The 20,899-nt window shown below is 38.1% G+C and overlaps 2 protein-coding genes across 2 annotated transcripts; one reads left to right on the forward strand and one right to left on the reverse strand.

Moving 5' to 3' along the window:
* Nucleotides 1–3,174: 3,174 nt before the first annotated feature.
* On the reverse strand, nt 3,175–5,811 carry LOC147859619 (pectinesterase/pectinesterase inhibitor-like). The gene is made up of 2 exons (XM_087325841.1): nt 4,635–5,811; nt 3,175–4,232 (listed from the first exon to the last, which is right to left on the reverse strand). Exons 1-2 carry the CDS (start codon nt 5,788–5,790, stop codon nt 3,547–3,549), a joined length of 1,842 nt encoding a protein of 613 aa, XP_087181967.1. The 5' UTR covers nt 5,791–5,811; the 3' UTR covers nt 3,175–3,546.
* A 6,407-nt stretch (nt 5,812–12,218) lies between these two features.
* On the forward strand, nt 12,219–19,623 carry LOC147859620 (uncharacterized). The gene is made up of 12 exons (XM_087325812.1): nt 12,219–12,401; nt 13,051–13,161; nt 13,263–13,329; nt 15,775–15,820; nt 15,979–16,052; nt 17,077–17,152; nt 17,251–17,278; nt 17,629–17,754; nt 18,161–18,404; nt 18,694–18,753; nt 19,266–19,321; nt 19,394–19,623. The coding sequence occupies exons 1-12, from the start codon at nt 12,291–12,293 to the stop codon at nt 19,463–19,465; spliced, it is 1,071 nt and encodes a 356-aa protein (XP_087181938.1). The 5' UTR covers nt 12,219–12,290; the 3' UTR covers nt 19,466–19,623.
* Nucleotides 19,624–20,899: the final 1,276 nt, after the last annotated feature.

The following is a 20,899-nucleotide window of genomic DNA, read 5'->3' on the forward strand; positions in this document are numbered from 1 at the left end:
GGTTTCAAGGCCAGGAAACCGAACCGCGCCCATTGCTACTAATTGACCATCCGGACACAGAACCGAAAGCAAAAGCCAATCGAACAACCGAATTGAAGTAATTTGAAAGTCGACGCCGATTCAACCGAATCGAAGTATTTCTGAAGACCGAACCGAACCAATTTCTCAGCATCCAGAAGTTGTGTTTGAAGGGGCGTGTTGAGAATCGAACTCAACTTCCCTAATGAAGTGCTTTCACACTAGCAGTGGCCACACTAGGCTAGTTTTGTAAATAACATAAAGGGCATTTGCCCTAGACTAGTTGGTATTTAAACCAACCTTTTGTAACTTAGTTACTATTCGATGTAATCATACTTTTCACTAATATAGCTTCTTGTTCTAAGCTCTCTCTCACTCTCTGTTTTGTCTTACGTACAACACACACAGTTTACGTCCACAACACGTCACCTACGCCTCTCATTTCTTTACACCCCCAAAAGTTGTTTCTTAAAATTTTAGTAAGACATTTAAACTAGTTGGATCAAGTAAGGGACTACAAGGGGGAAGCATTGCAAAAGGCCCTGGAAAGAGCATAGAATGTTGGAGGCGGTTCATGTCATTGCCATTACAGGAAAGAGCATAGTATGTAATCAAGGGCGAATGGACTAATATGAGTTTTGAAATTGTGAAAGCTCTACAACTTGGGGAAGTTGTTAGTCCAAGGACAACAATGGAGAAGTGGATGGGCAATGAGGAGGAGGCTTCCTTGATTCCAAGAAGTAGGGAAACACTGGATAGGATCCAAGTCCATGAGCTACAAGTCAACATGTAACCGACAACAATGAACATGGCTATTTGAGTGCTCGCATATACAAGATTGTTGATCTCGACGTGGTCAAAGTACAACTAGAATGGCACATATGTGTTCATGAAACCACATGGCTATGTAAGGTCAGTCGGGACCTTTTGTAATGGGCATTGCATGATCCATATGCAAGACAAGGAAGCAAAGGCATCCTCTTCTTCCAATTCACGACCAAATTGAGCCGTCACATCCTAGATACTCAAACCGACAGAGAACCAACTACTGCAAAGATATGGTACACATACAATCCCCCCTACAACTATTGCCCCCCTACAACTATTGACCAATTTTGGTAGCAATTATGGAAATAGTTGCAAGCTAGGCGAATTACCACATTTCAATATCTATTAATACATAGGTCATTGTCGGTCGGAAGTGACAACACGAGATCCTTTGCTCTCTAAATTGTGTAGTGTGCCCCAATGAAATGGAATCAATCTGACACACTCTATGGGACTGACTAGAGACTCATCAAATATGGAGGGGGGTTGGCCAAATATTGCAATTATGCAAGGTGCAAGGCAAAATCAAGTGGGTGAATGTACGTTGGTTATCAGGCAGACCCCAATTGACATATATGAACATCAGGAGGAGGGGATGACGTTGGTGATAAAGGCACAAGAGGTCTTGTTTTCTACCACCGACAATGTTCACTCAACCCACATCAATCTCAAGGATCAAGTCGTGATGGAAGTGGTCAGCCCAATAACATAATGGACTATCTGGAAACAACATTGTAGGCAGGTCTTCTCCAATCAAACCATGCATCAGGTGACATTATTGCAAGAGATATGGAATGAAGCTATAGCCACGCTAAAGAGCCAATACGATGGCATCACCGGCGAATTCGACATAGCCAAAAGACAACAGTCAACCTTCATCAAGAAATGGTCATCCTCTCCCTTTCTTGAGTCAGTGGGCCTCCATATGAGATGGAACGACGAGTCCCTTTTGTGGTTTGGGTATAACATTCACAATTGTAAATATTTATAACTAGTGCAAGGAGTTTTGTTTTTTAGAAAAAATAAATAAATAATAATAAATTAATAAAACATGGAAAGTTGCTTGAGTGAGGTATATGAATACTTTTCTATGGTACGTTAAAAAAATTGTAATAAACTAATCAAAACCAAAATACAAAAGCATAAAGAGATTAGTTCCATGAATAAATAAAAGCTAAGCATGGACAGATTAGGTCTCCATACACATGACCCATGTGAGTGCATGTGCCTTGCAAAACATTGTATCTAATATATATTTAGCCCTCTTGAATTACACATGAACAATGTCAATGTGGATGGTAAATAACATCCTCATATGTGTGCACCCCCATGTCATGGAGGCCAAAACCTAGTGTTAATACACTTAGACTCCTCATGTTGACTTGGCTTCTAGCCATCGAAAATATAGAATAAGAGCCCATAAATTTTCTAATTTATGGTTCAAAATCCTTTTGATCAACGTTTGGGAGGGTATCACATCATTGCTCCCATCATCTTTCATTTGTGTATTTGAGGTTCCAACTTGGCAAGCCTTACAGTTTGAACATTGACAAAACTGGTAAAGACTAGTAAAAGTTTCTTTACGTGGAAGTTAGAGAATCTCATGAACACTCCTATTTGAATATCCAAGAATGCAATAACTTTTGGATCTATATGAGATCACTTTTGAGGATTATAAGAGCCTCACATATCAAAACAAGGAACTCTCTTGGACTATTTAATGGTATAACATCCTAGACAATTTCAGGGGAAATTTTGATGTATATTGAAATTTAGCAAGTTTCTAAAAATTTTAAGTCTATTCCATTTCCCCAAAACACAAGGATCCATATTTAAATCACCGAATATGTTATTGATTGTTTTAAAAGGTGATATTACACAATATTTCCAAATTGTTCAAGTCCCACTAAATTAAGCAAAACGCAAATTGAACCTAACATCAAAGAAAACAACCAAGGAACTCAATTCTCCAATACTTGTACGATGGAGAGACACGTTTTTTCTATCCCATGTTAAAAACGACCAAGTAATCGAAAGTGAAGTCATAAAACCCAACATTCCACAAGGCCAAGAGGGCATATGAGCAATAAATTATATGACTGCACCTTACAAATCATTACATTCTACTTACCACTAAGGCCCATTTCTTTACTTTCTATTCCCAAATAATTGCTTACATGGATCTACCCATTCTATATAGGACAAAGTGTAACTCCAATCCAAGTGGGTTTTAAGTCCAAAGATCATCACCTCTATAGGCATGTAGAACTTATGCTCCTACCGATCATCGTGATTACCAAACACATAGTCTAATAGAGAATGAAGGAATAACAACAAAAAGGGGTATTATTCACATTTCTATTTAGAATTTGGTAATTACATTATTCATAGGCAATGAGAGCATTGCCCAAAATCATAAGAAAATTTTTGGGAAAAAAAAAAAAAAAAAAATCATAAGAAAAAAGTTTCTCCATTAGATTTACAGTAAAGGTGATGAATTATGTGCAAATCTCATAATGAATGAAGGATGATGAATACTTCCCAACATACTGCCCCGATAGCTCTGATCCATCTTGGTGATGAACTTCACTTTTGATGATGATGATGATGATGATGATGACGATGATGGCAATGTGTAGAGGGAGACCTATTTCGATGGCCATGGAGAAATTATTTGGTGGCCATGATGGATGGGCTCACTCAAATGCTGGTGTCGACCACTACACTGCTAGGAATGAAAGAGGTATCGGGTAGAAGTGAGGCGACCGAGAAAGTCTCAGCTTGAGAAGCCGACATATCCGAATTCACACACGTCCAATTTACTCTTTGCGAAATGTCCGAGCCTGCTCCAGAATTCTCATACTCACCATATGTACAAGTGTCCTCGAAAGGACGGCTTTGATTCCACGAAAGCCATCCTGCCCCATCCACATGACCCCCAATGTTAGACTTCAAGAACACACTTGTAGAATATGTCTTCCACGGCCTCCCAAGGTATGATTTCGCAACCGATGAATTGAGGCCAGTGGCTGCGGTTAGAGAACAGCTTTGGAAAGAGAACCCCGTGACCGTGTTGGGTTCTTTCTTGCCTTGTGCGGTATATGTGTTCTGTTGGCCCGTCGCTGGTACCCTCGCTTGTAGCTCGCAGTTTTGGAAAATGGCTAATGAGTCGCCGAAGAGGAAGTCGACTGTCCCGGAAATCTTGCAGTCTCGGAAGAATTGGCGTCCTGACTGTGTATACAATGTGTCCTGATATCCTTCGAAGCAACAGCTTTGAAACACGAATTCGTCCGCGCTCGAACGCAGGGCCACCGCTTGATGCCCATTTGGCCCTGCGGTGTTCTGGAATGTGATGTCCTTTGCAATGAACCCTTTGGCCACTATACCTAACCATTACAACAAAATGTATCGGTCATATATGAGGAACTATAATCCTTAAGCCACCAAAATGCAGAGACATAACACTTAGATGAATGAATGCTACAATGCATCGCATCAGTTTCATTCTAAAACAGAAAACTCACTTTTCTAAATTCCACAACAGACTTAAATTGGTTTTGAGAAAAGACCATTCAAAAAAAAAAAGGGCCACAAATCCAGAATAACTCTTAATAAGTAAATTTTCCAAAATCTAGGTCAATGCCCTTATTAACTTGTTTTTTGACATTTAAGGTATCTCTACATATGTTCAGAAGACGCTTATTCTGGTAAAACATCCAATGTGGGAGGGAGATGGTTTTTTATTATTATCAGACAACAAATGTCTAAGGAGTAAAGGAAATACTTACCGAGTGTTGCAGATCTGTAGGTGGTGACACTAAGCCCATTCAGGACATTGTTGGAACCCGAAACACTCGCATCTCCTGTGATAATCGTCTTTCCGCAACCGTCTCCTAGCAAAGTGAGGTTAACACGAGTCTTGGTAATGTTGAGGGGGCCTTCGTTATAGGTGCCTTCTTTGATGTAGATCACGAATCGGTCTCCATTCGGGTACGAATTGGAATCAGGGACATTGTTGAGGGCTTCTGCAAGGCTAGTATACTGCTGACCTGGCCCAACCACCATATTTGCTATGGCACTAGCATTGGTTGAATTGCTAGTGCTGTCAAGAAGCCTTCGCTCCAAGGAGGCCGCCCACTCGGGGAGGTCATCATTCGAAGATAAAAGGCGCCGACGACGGAAGTGAAGACTCGAAGGAACAGTGGGCAACGATTTCTTCCACGAGGTTAGGCTCGATCCGAGAGATGCCAAAGCCTGCACCAAGCTAAGCGCATTGATGATGAGCTTGTTTACATACACTTGTCTCTCCGTGAGTTGAGCGCTGGCGGTTCCTGTGATGTTCGATAGCCCGTCCAAGCAACCGGTTTGTAGGCTGGATGCGGTGCTGATGACAATCTCCACATTTTGAAGGGCTTTCGAAAGAGACTTGAGGTTGAGCGATTGTAGGCCATTGATCGATTCGGAGAGCTCGTCGATGGCAAGGTCCAGAAGCTCCACGCAATCCTCGATCGCAGCTTGCTCGAGCGTAGTGCTCGCCTTGGGGATGAGGGAGACAGAGAGGTTATAAGCTTCACGAACACCATCAATGGCGAGTTGAACCGATATGATGACCAGCTCCAGGGGGTTAGCAGAGAGAGCGGCTGTGTTATTACTCAAAGAAGCAAGGCAGACATCAGGGTAAAGAGTAGCATTACATGCGGTTTGAATAGCCGCCGAACCCGACGTTAAGTCAGAGGTGGACGGGGCAGAATCCTCGTTCTGTGTAGAGTTCTGTTTCTTGCTTATGACCACACCTACTGTGACGGCTACAATGGCGGCCACCAGAAAGAGAGAGCAGCCTATGATTATGAAGAGACGGCGCCGTGATTGCTTCCGTGCTTGGATCTGTGCTTGATGATCTGGATCGATCTTTCCATAGGCTCGGACACCTGATGCCCCTGACATATTCTAGTAATTGAAACAATCTAAAGGGTTAAGCCTTCCCCTTCGCCCCCCCAAAAAATGGTTATCAGTTCAGGGGATTCTTTATTTCTTCCGGTGGCACAAATCAAACGATACCAGGAGACACACACACAGCTGTTTTTGTTTATTGCCAAGGAATGAATGGATGGATGAAAATTGTATCAGTTTATTTCTCTGGGGGAGGGGGATGATTTGATTTATGATCAGATCTGGAACTCTTATGTGTGCGGGGGGGATAAGGGTAATTTGATGAGAAAAGGAATCGCGAAAAGATTAAAATTAGAGGGAGTTAAGGTGGGGAGGAATTATTAAGCAGGGAGCAGATTGAGGAGGTGTGGATATTAATTACTCTATGAATGTATGTATGTATACAGAGGGAGAGATTGATTGTGAATACAGAGAGATTGAGAATATATAGAGATGCAGTGAGGAAGCAGAAGAAGAAGAAGAAGAAGACGACTAATTCTCTGGGTATTCCGAGATCATGTGTCCCCACGCGGTTTTACTCCTCTCTGTCAGTGTCTTGTGCGAAGACAGAGACACCCACAATATTTTTAATCTATGCTTAGCACATCTAAATATGAGGTCGTGGGTTCAAATCCTCTGTCACTACACCCTCCTTTTGTAAAATCACTGACAGCCCTACCTTGGACTATCTCTATCTGTTTTCTACTTAAGTTCCTAGTAATTCTCTCTGCTACATTACCAATAAAAGAGACAAAAGACCATTCATTCTGCTTTTGCACGTGATATCCTCTTTTATCACGAGCATGTCCACGTCCTTTATATACATATGCATATAGCCTCTTATTAGGAAGGAGCAAGAAATAACTCTTCCTTAACTTCCTTTCTTCCTTATTATTATTACTTATTTGCCGTTGTTTGAGGATGTTCAACATTCATATAATTTAGTTCTCGAAGAAAAACGAAAACTTGGCTACTAGACTTTTGTTCACTTTTGGCATCAAACACTAAACAATTATTTCACTGACTTTTGGGGGGCAATGCGATGGATGTGCAAACACACTACCCATCTCCCTGTTTGTAGACTTGGTATTCTGTGGCCCTCGGCTCCCCCAAAATCACGGAGATAGTCGACTTCTACACAAAGCTTTGCTCGAAGAACACCAATAGTTATGTGGTTGATGCAATAGTTATGTGTTCTAGCTATGTGTGTACTTCAACTTGTTTTCATAGATCCAAAAAAGATAGGCATCCTTTGTTGACTTGGTATTCTATGGCCCTCCACTCCCCTGAAACCATGGAGATTGTCAACATCTGCACAAAGCTTTGATCAAAGAACACCAAATTGTCATAATCTGGAATGTTGCTGATGCAATAGATTTGAGTTCTAGCTATGTGTGTACTTCGACTTGTTTTCATAGATCCAAAAAACATAGGCATCCTTGATTGAATTTGAAATCATCGCTTGAAGATTAGTTTCCATTAAAGATTCGATCCTAGTACTTTCTAGTAGGACACGATCAACGTTAATCGCCCTTCAATCGTACGTTACTTTGGTTCAACGTTTCGTTCATGGTAGTTTTTAGTATGTAATGTAAGCAATACTTTCTAACAAGCATGAAACCATAATAACACAACCATATTATATTTCCTTATTAAGAGGATACATTTGTTATAGCTAATTGATTTTTTGTGTATTTCGTTCTTTAGCATCCCTTCTTATGAGAGCAGGATTAAAAGTTATACGCTAAAGCCTCAAACGTTTGACATTAGATGCTAAATCATAATGTGAACGCAAGGTAATGCCTTTAAATTCTACGTAAGAAACTTTAATACATGGATTGGTTACAAGCCATGAGCGTAATTCAACACGGTACGCATGGAACAATCATGGGAGCATGCTTACTTTATGGATGAAATATTATGGAAGCATATTATTGGCAAAGAGTTGAAAAAAGTAAATGCAAGTCCTAATAACTCCATGCTTAGTTGATAGTAGATATTGATCATCGTGTAGTATCACGATTTTGGCTAAAATGGTGCGCTGATTGATGCTCCCATCAAGTGGATTGACAAAATTGTGAAATTTAACTTCACATGCACATATTGTCAAAAAATTTAAGTTTAAATGAATCGTGCAACGGTAAACATTGCGCCTCAGCAACTCGAGATGACCGGAGGTTTGACGAGATATTCATAATATCAAAACTCATCATTGGTTTGTTTCAGGTAATGCACACAAATAGTTTTGTCCTTACAAACTAGGCTTTACAAACTCACCCTTAACAATCGTATTATCCAAAACAATTCCTTCTAGGGGCAATGCTATTAAAAAGTCTTTCATGTATTGATATTTCCCCTTCCTATTTATAGCATTTGCCCATGGCTATAGCTATTTTCCTATTGATTAATTGGCCTTCCAATATAGTTGCTTTCTTATCATTATTTTCTCACTATTTACTTGCAAATAAGAGCAATGCATCGTATGATGGTTTGCAATTAATATATTGCTATAAAATGTTGGATGAACCATGTTTGTGCCAAATTATTATTTCAAATAGGATTTTTATGCGATAAATTGTCTTCCAACTAGAGTGATTGTATTTATCACGTGCATCCTTATTCAACCATTCAATTTTACGAGTATCCTTATGAATTTCCTTTTTCAATTATCTATCGGGGTACACTTGCCATTTTGTCACCCCAAGGAATATACTTGTCTTTACTTCTATGCACAAATAGGTCAGTTGACTTTTATTGTGATTTTTCATTGTTTGGATCAAAGTGTCCAAGGTTTTTTCTCTAACATTGTAGCAATATTTTCAAACGCCAACGTCATAACACGTTGTGATGCAAAAGTCAACATGTTTCATTTATAAAATTGTTATCCATAATCAACCTTCTACTCATTATGTGTGTGTAACGTCATGGATTTCTTTAATAAGTTGCCTAAGCACCCTACAAGTATTTATGAATTTCCTTCATAGATTCTACATGATAATTACATGACACAAGTGTACTTAATTATGTGTTTCCATATTCACAAGTCCATCAAAGGAATATTGTGGATCATTTTCCAATATTGAATGCGCCACAAACAACATATCATTGGTTGCGATTAAATATTTTGGTTTGTTCTTATGATCAATATGCTGAAAATGTGGCAATTTCTTTATGCATCGAAGAAATATTTGGCGTCTTGGAAGCCGTTCTTTAGGGAACAAATTGTTGAAGTTTGTGATCTCAAATTTAAATTATGAAGAGTTTTTAAGTAGAACACCGTGACATACCCTACTATGCAAAGAAGTTTACTCACAACTTTAATGATGCAAAGTAAATCTTTCACGCCATTGTAAATCCCATGTTGCAATCAATCTATAAAGTTTCTTCATGTCAAGGATTATAACATAGGCAAACACGTAGAGGATATAGTTTAACAAGTTCATCCAAGGAATATTGTGGATCATTTTCCAATATTGCATACACCACAAACAACATATCATTGATTGCGATTTAATATTTTACTTTGTTCTTAATACTTGTGATCAATATGCTGAAAATGTGGCATTTTCTTTATGCATCGAAGAAATATTTGGCGTCATGGAAGCCGTTCTTTAGGGAACAAATTGTTGAAGTGTGTGATCTCAAATTTAAATTATGAAGCGTTTTTAAGTAGAACACCATGACATACCCTACTATGCAAAGAAGTTAACTCACAACTTTAATGATGCAAAGCAAATCTTTCACGCCATTGTAAATCCCATGTTGCAATCAATCTATAATGTTTCTTCATGCCAAGGAATATAACATGGGCAAGCACGTAGAGAGTATGGTTTAACAAAGGATAATAGTTGTTACAGGGAAGGATCACGCCGATAAATGTTAAGAATTATACGCTACGAATGAGAGGACTTGGTAATATGGCCAAACAATTTAACAAGTCCATCGACATGGAAGGAGAATGGAAGCAAGATAATGAGATTTTTACTTGAAAATGACTTGTAAGATTTTATTTTATTTTTATTTTCCAAAAAAGACTTTTAAGATTCATTTAATGGATGAGAGGACATCTCCAAAGACAAGAAATAATAGAAATCATTAGATTGACATTGGGAAGCAAAAGGAAAAGCAACGTAGAAATGTCTAATCATCAGGGAGATAATTGATTCGGCAATGATGGGCCCAAAACGGCAGAAAATTCATTTTCCGAATCCAAAAGCTGAAAATGATAGCACTCCACATGCTAAAAGGAGCAGTAAAAACCTAGATGCAATATCAACTGAACCAATAAGAATCCAGGAAATGAGAGAAGTTCTATGAACATTGAAGTAACCTTTATAGTGTTCCATATTCAGCTTGTGTTTTTTGCTATCATGTGTATTTTCACGTAAGAAGAACGAAACATTCATGAGACAAGTTACTTTTTAAAATAAAAGTAGACTCATACAAAAAAACAAAGATAATGTTCTTAGGATAGCTTTCACTTCAAAAGGAACAAGAGGATTAAAATCTGCCTTTAATAACATTTAATGACAGCCAACAACATTTGAGAATAAAATGGGATCACTAGGATTGCCAAGTTCCCCAAACTCATTTTAAATGTGATGCGAAAACAAGACAAAGAGTTGGGAGATGCCACATTTATAATGAGTGTGAGTGAGTGAGAATCGATAAAGGAGACAAGCTTGAACACAATGCATATACATACATATATGTGTGTGTGTGTGTGTGTGTGTGACGAAAGACATCGGCGAATGGTCTTTTTACATACAAAGAATCAAAGTGGACATAATACATTGTCGCGAAGTTTCGCGTGTGTGTTACTTGGGCGGGACTAGGGGGTCTCAGACTAGGGAGCAAGAAGAAGGGATGGAGAAGACCCGAGTCTTTTCCATATCAATTAAGGCTACTTGCCGGGCAAGGGCTTTGTTGCCCCTTTTTGTGGGTCGGTGGCTTTCGTTGACTATGACTCGTTAGGCTTTCAAGCTCACCGCACGAGTGAACGGACGGGTACACAAGAAAAGACAAACACACAAGGCAAGCGCATAAGGAATGGAACGAGAATGCAAACACAAAAGTCCGAACGCCTTTATGAGGAGGAGAGGTGCATAGGCACAAGATGGCCAATCACACAAGGAAAACACAAAACACACACACACAAACAAACAAACAAACAAACGCACGCACGCACACACACGCGCACACACACGCGCACGAATGCCTATAAGTGTTTATGAGGAGGAGAGGTGCATGGGCACGCCCGAAACGCTCCCTCGTCACAAGGCGGTCGAACGTACAAGGAAGACACAAAACACATGCACACAAATTCTCGTACATCTTTATGAGGAGGAGAGGTGCATGGGCACACCTCAAACACTCCCTCGTCACAAGAGAGTCAAACGTACAAGGGGACGAGAATAAAGAAAGAAAACACGAATGATATTGGTTAAAGAAATAAATATGTGTTCGATTCCAACAGAAGAGTGCCCTTTATAAAATAGGGTTTGATTAGAAGAACGAAGTTAGTAAGAAAAAGGGGGGAGTGGTTTACAAAGTAGCAACTTCTCGTTTCTTGTTAGCTACAAGCTCAACAAAACACAAATAGTGAATGCCTTTCGAGACAAGAGTAAATCCGAACATCGAGCACGAACACCAAGAAGACGAGCACACGGGCACGTGAACACCACCACTAACACGAAGAAGACGAACACAATGATGAAGAGGGGATGAAAGGGTATGACTCATGAGCAAAGGAAGAGCAACAGTTTCTCCCCACAAGAGTAAAGATGAAGATGAAGAGAGCTCTCCAACGAAAAATTTGATTCTAATCACCAAGCCATTAACTCTCTAGTATATAATATTTGATTCTATATCTTTAAATACACTGTCTGTCAGTCATCTCTCCTCTCTCTTACTTTTCCCACGCCCACGATTGATTTTCTGTGCCTCATTTGCACCATTCATTTTCCATTTCTTTTGCTCCATTTTATTTGTGCATGTGCACAAATTATTGCCCTTACGTGCACGCACATTGAACATTTGCACTTTAGTTAGCCCTTGTTCACTTGATTTCTTACCGTAATCGAACATCTTCACGATGACGCTCAATGGGTAGGTACTTGGGTCCGTTATTGGAGAAGAGCATGAGTTCAAAACCCAGCCCACCACAATGAATGGCCTCTTTCTTCGGAAAATAAGATTGGAAGTGCAATTGGAACCCACTTACATTCATTTGAAAACCGATTGATTGATTGGTTTGAGAGAGAACTTTTTTTCTGTTTGGGGGGGGGGGGGGGGGGGGGCAGGAGGGGTAGAAGGTAAAATCCAATAATACGTATTCTTTGTCGTCCATGGGAGATCGAGGGCATTTTTGATATTACTCAAAAATTGAGGCCATCCATCAATTCTCGTCTTGCACGGCAAGGCAAGGCCTCTTTTCTTTCGTCTGCATCATATTCTCTGTGTCAGATCAGAAGTAGAAAGAAGAAAGACGAAAGAAGAAAGAAGAAGAAGGACGAATGGATGACAGTAGCTCTCGTGATCATCACCAAGAAAAAGGAGGTTTCAGGAACCCGTGGCCTTCCTTCTCTTTCAATCCATCTCTCACGGATGTATTTTCTATGATGAAGGTACCAATTCTCCAGCAGAAAAATGACATTTTTTCCCCCCTTCCTTCTTGTGCATCATCATCATCATCATATCCACCATAATGTCTGAATGACATAATGTCTTAATTGTCCCCCATCAAGGTAAAATTCTCTGCGGAAAATGAATTTCCCCCGTTATAGAGATCATCATCATCACGATCACCATGAATGACGTAGAGTTTACATGTTAATTCATTATCCAGCATCAAAATGATTTCCTCTGTAGGAAAAAGATGTTTCTTGACCTCGTATAGATTCAACATCATGATCACTGTGAATGAATTATCTTTTCTTCATATCACTACGCCATTTTCATTAATGATCAAAAACTTGTCCAATAATTGCCATCTTGAATTGCTGGATAATGAACCATCTAGGAGGAAATTCACAAGATTTTAGCGAAGTCCTGGTAATTTGGATTTAGTTTTGTGTATCATTCAATAATATGTTACTGCATTGAAACTTCTCCTTCCACACATATTATGTAAACAATGTGCAAAAACGTTGTTGATCCATCGCTCAAAGATGTAATCTCAAGATCAAAGTAATTCTGTGGAAAACTTCGTCTTTTTCTTGTTTCATGAGGTGAATGAGTTAATAAAAAATAAGACGAATCTACTCTTATGTGCAGGGATTTGATAGAAAAAGGTGTGCGGTAACAGATGAAGTGAGAAGGCATCTTGGGATTCCAATTGCAACTAACATTGATCTTCTTAAGAGGCCTCCTCGGGGTCTGCTACAGGTGATTGATTTCGCGTTGTTTAAGTGTCTCATACATTTGATTTGATTGAACTTGAAGTGATAAAATATTGTTTTAATTATTTTTCCGACTGCACAGTGCAGACCACATGGGTAGGACATGCTACATTTTTTATTCAATTTGATCGATTCAATGTGCTAACAGATCCTAGTGAGTACTATTGATTATCTTTTGTAACGTTTTTGGGATTCGTGATCTTAGTTTTAGCTCGTGTGGCTCATGCGTGAGTATTAATTAGTTTTGTAAGATGGAGATATACATAGGCTCCTGATAGTTTCTAGGGCGAAACTCTTTATTTCCCCTAATGCTCCTAAGTTTCATTTTTTTTGTCCAAATGTTCCTCGGCAGCCTTCAGAAGAGAGAAAAAAAAGGGGTGAAACGACCATACAATTTCTAAAATATTACATGAAATGGAGCCAAAGGGGATTATTTAACCATATAAGGAGTAAAAATGGATTTGAATAAAATGGAGTCAAAAAGGGATTGCAAAGAGGGGGCTGATCAGGGCATTTGGGGAAATCAAGAAAAACTTGGGGTATTTTGGAGTTTGTCCATGGTTTCTATGCTACTTTTGATAAATCTTGACTGTTCTAAAGAAATATAGATATGCCACAGGCGGTTTTTTTACGTAATTTGTGATTGTTTAGAGTTCCTTTCAGAAGTCCATTGGAAAACAAACTTTCCCGGGATAGCATTAGAGTAAGGTAATGGAAAAAGTATTCGCAAAGTGACTTTGGTTGTCTTTATGAATTTTTCCAAATGATGCAACGAATCCTTCAACGCTTGATTAACAAAGGCAGAAAATCTTCAAGTGAGTGTTGAGCGTAGGGTTTTTTAGGTTAATTCGAGCCTGATGCTGATCTACATAGTCATAGGATTGGCCCTTTTTGAGCTTCTCAATCCCTATCCCTATGCTGTTCTATTTTGCCCCTCCTTTCCTCATTTCTATCGTTGAATTCTCTCTGATAACAGGGAATGAACATTTTCGTTCCCTCTGCTACGATGGATGAGCTAACTAGCTAAGACATTAATGGCATTATCTTCAAAGATTAAGACATACACTTGCTGTGTTTTGTGATGCAATCTGAGTATATAATAAGAATCATGGCGTGTTGCTTCATATTGAGCAAAGGGTAGTAAGGCAACTCTTAACTTTTTCTGAAACAAAATTGATGCCTTTACTCATAGGTTGTTAGTGTTATCAAATCTTAATATTTTCAAATTATGATCAGCGTGGCCTCTCACCATGATCCATACATCAACATGAAAACATTTCATTCCAATGTCGTCATAAAACCTTCAAACTATGAGACCATGACCATAGTTTGGATATCATGACAACGATAAGGGCAGGAGGAAGGGGAGAGAACTCAAATGTATCTCTCATAGGTTCAGTTTATAGCTGCCTGCGTAGAGGGTGGATGCTCTGATTGATCTGTACAAGACCTCACAAATAAGCAAACAGTGCACATGAATGAATGAATGAATTATATAAATAATAGAGCTTAGTAGTACTGAATTGACTAGGTGAAAAATGATTCTCAACCAACTGAAATAAAACATTTGTGTGACCAGCTGAGAAACAATCGTGGACAATCAGATTTTTTAATAAACAGACCTGATCAATGACAAACATTATTGATCTGTGGAGCCTCACAATTCAAGATAACATGTCCCCAATCTGCTGAGCTACACCCCTTCTAAGCATCTAACAAAATCTAATGCAGAACAGAGAAACAGGAGCAAGAGCAGAGGCAAATAAGGTGTTACATGCTACTATTGTGATAGGAAAGGCCACAAGAAGCCTAAGTGCCGGTACTTTAAGCAAGAACTTGAATGCAAGAAGAATGGCAATGATGAGAAGGATGCAAAAGAGACAAATTCTTATGATATACATGCATCCACACGAACTTCTTGGCCATCTCCTTTCAGATCTCAGGCATTGAGGGATTGAAACCTGGCTTTGATACATTGCAAAATTCTCTGTATTGACCATGCCTATGAATTCATGACAGGAACGAAATGGTTACACAACCAAGCTGGTGATACTATCCCAACCTATCAAAAAACAATTTGTGACCAGCTGCAACAATCTTTCTCCAGAATATCATGATAAAAAGTCCCAATATTGAATCAACCTGAGGATATAGGACTGGGATAATAATGCCATCATGACTATCCTTGGTAATATTTAACCAACAATCTGGAAGAAACTTGCAAGCAAAAGCAGTTGTAACTGTTTCAACATCATGGCCATAGTAACATACACAACATACTGATCCATACAAGATTAATGATACTTTAGGCTTTGCTTAGATTTATAACATGATTAGAAAAAATGTCAGTTTGTGTCCATGTAGGAACTTTTCTCGATTCCTAGAAAATGGATATTCCTGATAATCTGATATTTTATATATTTAATTTCCTGCACGAATACGGATACATAAACAATATATCACATGAGATTCTTCTGATTATACGTGGACATGCAATCTATACGAACCCAACACAAAAATGAAGAACAAATGGTTAAATATTATTTTACATGCTGAATTAAAATTTAATGATTGTAACAATTTTTCTTTGGCATTGTAGTTTGGTCTGATCGATGCTCACCATTATCTTTTATTGGACCAAAGAGGCAAGTCGATTCTAGTGCACCTTGTTTTTAAATTTTTGTGTGTTGATTATCAACTTTAAAGTTGAATTCCTTACACAGAAAGATTTGATTCTACGTCTACAAACTATTTTCTATGATAAAAAAAGAATATGCTAATTTCTTTTCTTGTTTTTAAATAGATTTGTTCCAGTACCATTCCCTTTGGAAAAGCTTCCTGCACCTGACATAGTGGTCATATCACATAATCACTATGGTATTCACATAATCTCCTCATTTATTTTTGTGCTCCTTCAATACAATGGTGCCACTTGAAAAAAGGCTATACAAGGCTATTGCAATTCTGTAAACAGTGGGTCAAGGCACAATCTGTTAAGATACTGGTACTTTCCCAAGTATCAAAAGTCTTGTTATCTACCCAAGTATGACTTCAAATCCTTCCCAATAATGGTGACCAGAAAATATAATTAGGCTCCCTTAGATCTCTCCAACATAATTAGCAGAGTTCTGGGAACTTTGGCCATTCTTTTATGAAAATAAACTCTATATAGATGTGGACATGGATGTGATGATTTTGGACATGGATTGAACTGGTGATTACATGGTGTGTAATTGACTTACGGTAGTTTGTAGCCACCTTTGGTCGAAAATTGCCATTTGCTGAGGAATTGAAGGGCCAGGGGGACAATCAATGCGAACCGATCCCCTCCACCATTGAAGGCACAAATAACTCTCCAAATCAATTTGTTATAACTCTGGAATGTGTGGAATCAAGCACGCGTGTTTGAACCTGTATTTTATTACTCCTACATTTGTGTAAAATAGCTTCCTTAGGTGGAATGTTGCCATTTGCTGAGGAATTTAAGGGCCAGGGGGACAATCAACGTGAAGCAATCCCCTCCACTATTGAAGGCAGAAATAACTGTCTAACTCAATCTGTTTTAACTCTGGAATATGTGGCATCAAGCATGCGTGTTTGAACCTGTATCTTGTTACTCCTACATTTGTGAAAAATAGCTTTTGACATGCATCAGGAGAAAATTCCATTGTATAGTGCTTTAACAGACAAATGCTATTCAATGATGGTATATTCTACTTACCCCATCCAATAATGTGGTCATAGAGAAGATATGACTTCTTAGATTGAATTATAACGTTTTTCCAATGATTTGAGGCCATGTTATGTTGTACTAGAAATTCTATGATAAATATCCTGGGCAGTGCCTTGATTTTTTATTTGGTGTTTTACAAATAGACTCAAGAATTACGTAATATTTCAGATCACTTGGATGAGAAAACTATCGCGCAACTTGGAAACAATCCGCTGTACCTCGTACCCTTGGGATTGAAAAGCTGGTAACACAAATTCAGAAACTTGTCTCTTTCAAATTGCAGGGAAGCTACTATCTTTTTGCAACCAGTTTGATTTGACAATGATTTTATGTTCTGATCAGGTTTTCTGGTCGTGGGATTAATAATGTGGTAAGAACCAAAACTTTGCATTTACATCGTGAAGTAACTTAGAACGCCAGCTATCCCATGCCACATGTTGCAGTTCTAGAAGATGGGAATCCGATGACATCACTCTAATAGAATCATGCTCTGAAGTTGAAAGAGAATATATCAGCTTAGAAAAAATAATAAGATACACAAAGTTTTCCTATTCAGAGGAAGGAAAATAATCCAGTTTAGAATATACTAAATTCACAAAATTTTCCAATTGAAAGGAAATTTTCCCATTCAAAAGAAATTTCCAATTGGTAGGCATTTTCTTATTCAAAGGAGCTGTAAGACTTATTTCGTGAGGTTTTCCACATCATTCGTCTATGCAGGTAGAACTAGATTGGTGGCAAGAACATAAAATGAGCATTACTGATACTGAAGGTACCAAAACAATGAAAGTGATTTGCACTCCTTGTCAGCATTTTTCAGGGCGTGGAATCTTAGACAGAAACAAGGTATCCTTTTTTGTTTTAATATTGTCAGAACTAATGGCTACCTTGCTTTGCTCTAATGTTTGCATATATCCAAGAGGTTTATTTGCAGGAAGCTAGAATAAAAATACATTCTGATTTTGTCGAGCACTTTAACGACTTACAAGTAGTTGTAATATTTGTTAGGTTTCATACACCATCATGGCATTTCAGAGATATTGATATATTTATCTTTCTCTAATGTTAGCATATATATATCCAAGAGGTTTATTTGTAGGAAGCTAGAGTAGAAATACAATCTGATTTTTTCGCTCACTTTAACAAGTTATAAGTAGTTGTAATAATATTTTATTAGGTCTCATACACACCATTATGTATGGCCTTTCAGAGATATTGATATATCATATATTTATCTGTCTTTCCACTCCAGACTCTATGGTGTTCATGGGTGCTTGAGGGAGAGACAAAGAAGGTGTTTTTTGCTGGAGACACTGGCTTCTGTACTGTTTCTAGGGGGAGTGAGCACCCTGGTGGTGTGGCCGTTTCTGATTCTTTTTCAGTTTGTTCTGCATTTGAGAAAATTGGCAAACGATATGGCCCTTTTGATGCCGCCTACATTCCAATTGGTGCATACGACCCTCGTTATTTCATGAGTGCTGTTCATTGCTCTCCAGGTTTCCATTTCACATTACTAGTATATATTGTAGGGTATACAATAGCTTGGGAAAACCTCTGAAATATGTATAGAAGATGCCCCCAAAAGATTTGCTATTTCCCCAAATGCCCTCGTTCAGCCCCTCAAAAGAGCATTATATCTGATTGGGGGCATTTGAGGAAATAACGAAAATATAGGGGCATTTGGAGGAATGAAGAAAAACTTAACATTTCAGAATCTTTCCGTAACAACATTGACACAAAGGATTGCAGCAATTTTGACCTTTTAACTGGCTTCTTGCTCAATAGAGGATGCGGTTGCCATTCATAAAGCAGTTGGATCAAAGAAGTCAATTGCAATGCATTGGGGTAAGTAAAAATGATATTTTGAGGACACATATTTCTTCAAATATAGGGTTGTCTAATCCAATCCTTCATATAATTTGATCTATATTCCTTAAATAAACTTAATCATCATATAGAACAACATTATGTTCACCCCACTTTTAATTAAAGGTTGTTGGGGAGTTTGGATATTATCAACAATGACAGTAGTTTGTCTTTATATTTGTTATTGAGAGTGAGGGTAGTATTTTAAAATATGGTGTTTTATCATCATCCAATACTAGGTCAATGAAAGCATTGCATTGAAAGTATTTCCATATTATTTGACACATTCTTGTTAGCCGCAATCCATTCACTCTTCCTTTTGGTCACAAATCTAGGAAATGATAAAAACGTAACTCGTTATTTTTATTCTCAACTATACCATTTGCTCAAATGATGACTAATCAATTATATATAGAGAGATCCAATTCAAAGAGGCAGGTTGCATTTCATTTATCTATCCTTGATGGCCAATTGTTGGGATTTTTGTCTAGGGACTTTCACTCTAACAGATGAACCTATACTCGAACCTCCTTTACGATTGAACAAGGTAAACATATTTGATGGCATATCATTATTTTCGCATGGAATTTGTAATGAATGAACACTTATTGAATGACAGGAGTTGCAACGCCTAGGAATAGATTTGTCATGTTTCATAGTGATGAAACATGGTGAGACACAGAGTTGGTGAAATTGGAAAACTCCTAAATTTGCACATGTATATTGACAAGTATTTTTCCAAAAAAATGGACATATTCATTGAGCATTCATATCCTTGACCATGATGTGTATGCCAATAATTGATTATTTTAAATTGTGATATGCAACTGTATTGGTGTCCCTTCTCAAGGGGGGGGGGGGGAATCATTGATTTTTTCATGAGCTATTGTAATTCAAGAGGCATGTATATGCCTGAGAGTAAAAATTGTTCTAATTTAATTCAAGAAAATATCTCTTTAATGTTGTAGCTTGATGGCAAGGGTCTAAATTGAATCCATCATCAATGTATTGGATGAGGTCTAGTCTCAATATTTCCAGTCTCATATGGAAGAGTTCCAATGAGTTTAGGGTTTTGCAATAGAGGTATTTTCTCTATGCCCATGTGATGATAATCATAAAAGCAACCTTTGGTAAGTACATATTATTGATTGGTTTGATAGGTTTTGTAGAGGGCATTGTAGGCAATTCAATTTACTATTGCACTCGCCACAATTTGAAAAATGCTCCTTATTAAGATGTGAGATGCTACATGGATATGATGGTGCATATGCTAAAAGGTTGGTTGAAAAAGTCTTTTGGATGGCTATGGGAGATTCTTATGCCTAAACTCTCGTGAATTCTGTGGGTAGATTCTTATGCTTATGAAAAGACGATTCAAAGCCTTGTGGATCTAGAAATAGAGAGACCCCTATGCCTCCATGGATTTATCATGGCGTGGAGATACTATGATTAAAGTTATATATGAGACAAATGAAACAAAGAGTAAAGTTCAAATGGGCTAGGGCCAATACCAATTATTCATGTTGGATTTGCAATTAATTACTTGAAATGAGCTAGGTCTTTCGTACAGATCCTCACATGGGATAAACTCAAAGTTCTGAATTGAAACTATAACATCAATGACATTCAAGCAATGAAGTGTAGTAGTGTAGCTAAAAAAACGAAGCGTGTGGAGTGTACCCATTCATTTGCTTTGGAATTGTTCAAATCCTAAGATAACTTTACGAAATGCACACCAATGGGGACTTGTATCTTGAAAAGTAATCGAAAGTTGAACATAGTAAACATCTTGGTGATTCTAACTATTTATCATTGACATATTTGATAAACTCAAACTATCCCACTCATACAATATGAGACTAGCATTTCAACAAATAGAAAATTAACAAAGAAGTGATAAAATTGACTAAACTCCAACTCCATACATGAAAGGTATGGAATGATGATTTCCAAGGTATGCGGAACATTTTACCCTTACAAATCTAACTGTCTTTAAAAACACATATTGGATCATTATATGGTGGTAGACAAGAGACATTACTATTTTGTGTATTGCCAATCAATATGATCTTATTAGTCTTGAGAGTTTTGCTCATAATGATTTGAGTTTTTATGTATTGTGTAG

The sequence above is a fragment of the Azolla caroliniana genome, unplaced genomic scaffold (genome assembly GCF_043228905.1).
Source record: "Azolla caroliniana isolate FFs.n. ecotype wild unplaced genomic scaffold, voAzoCaro1.0.p SCAF_10, whole genome shotgun sequence".
NCBI classification, from domain to species: Eukaryota; Viridiplantae; Streptophyta; class Polypodiopsida; order Salviniales; family Salviniaceae; genus Azolla; species Azolla caroliniana.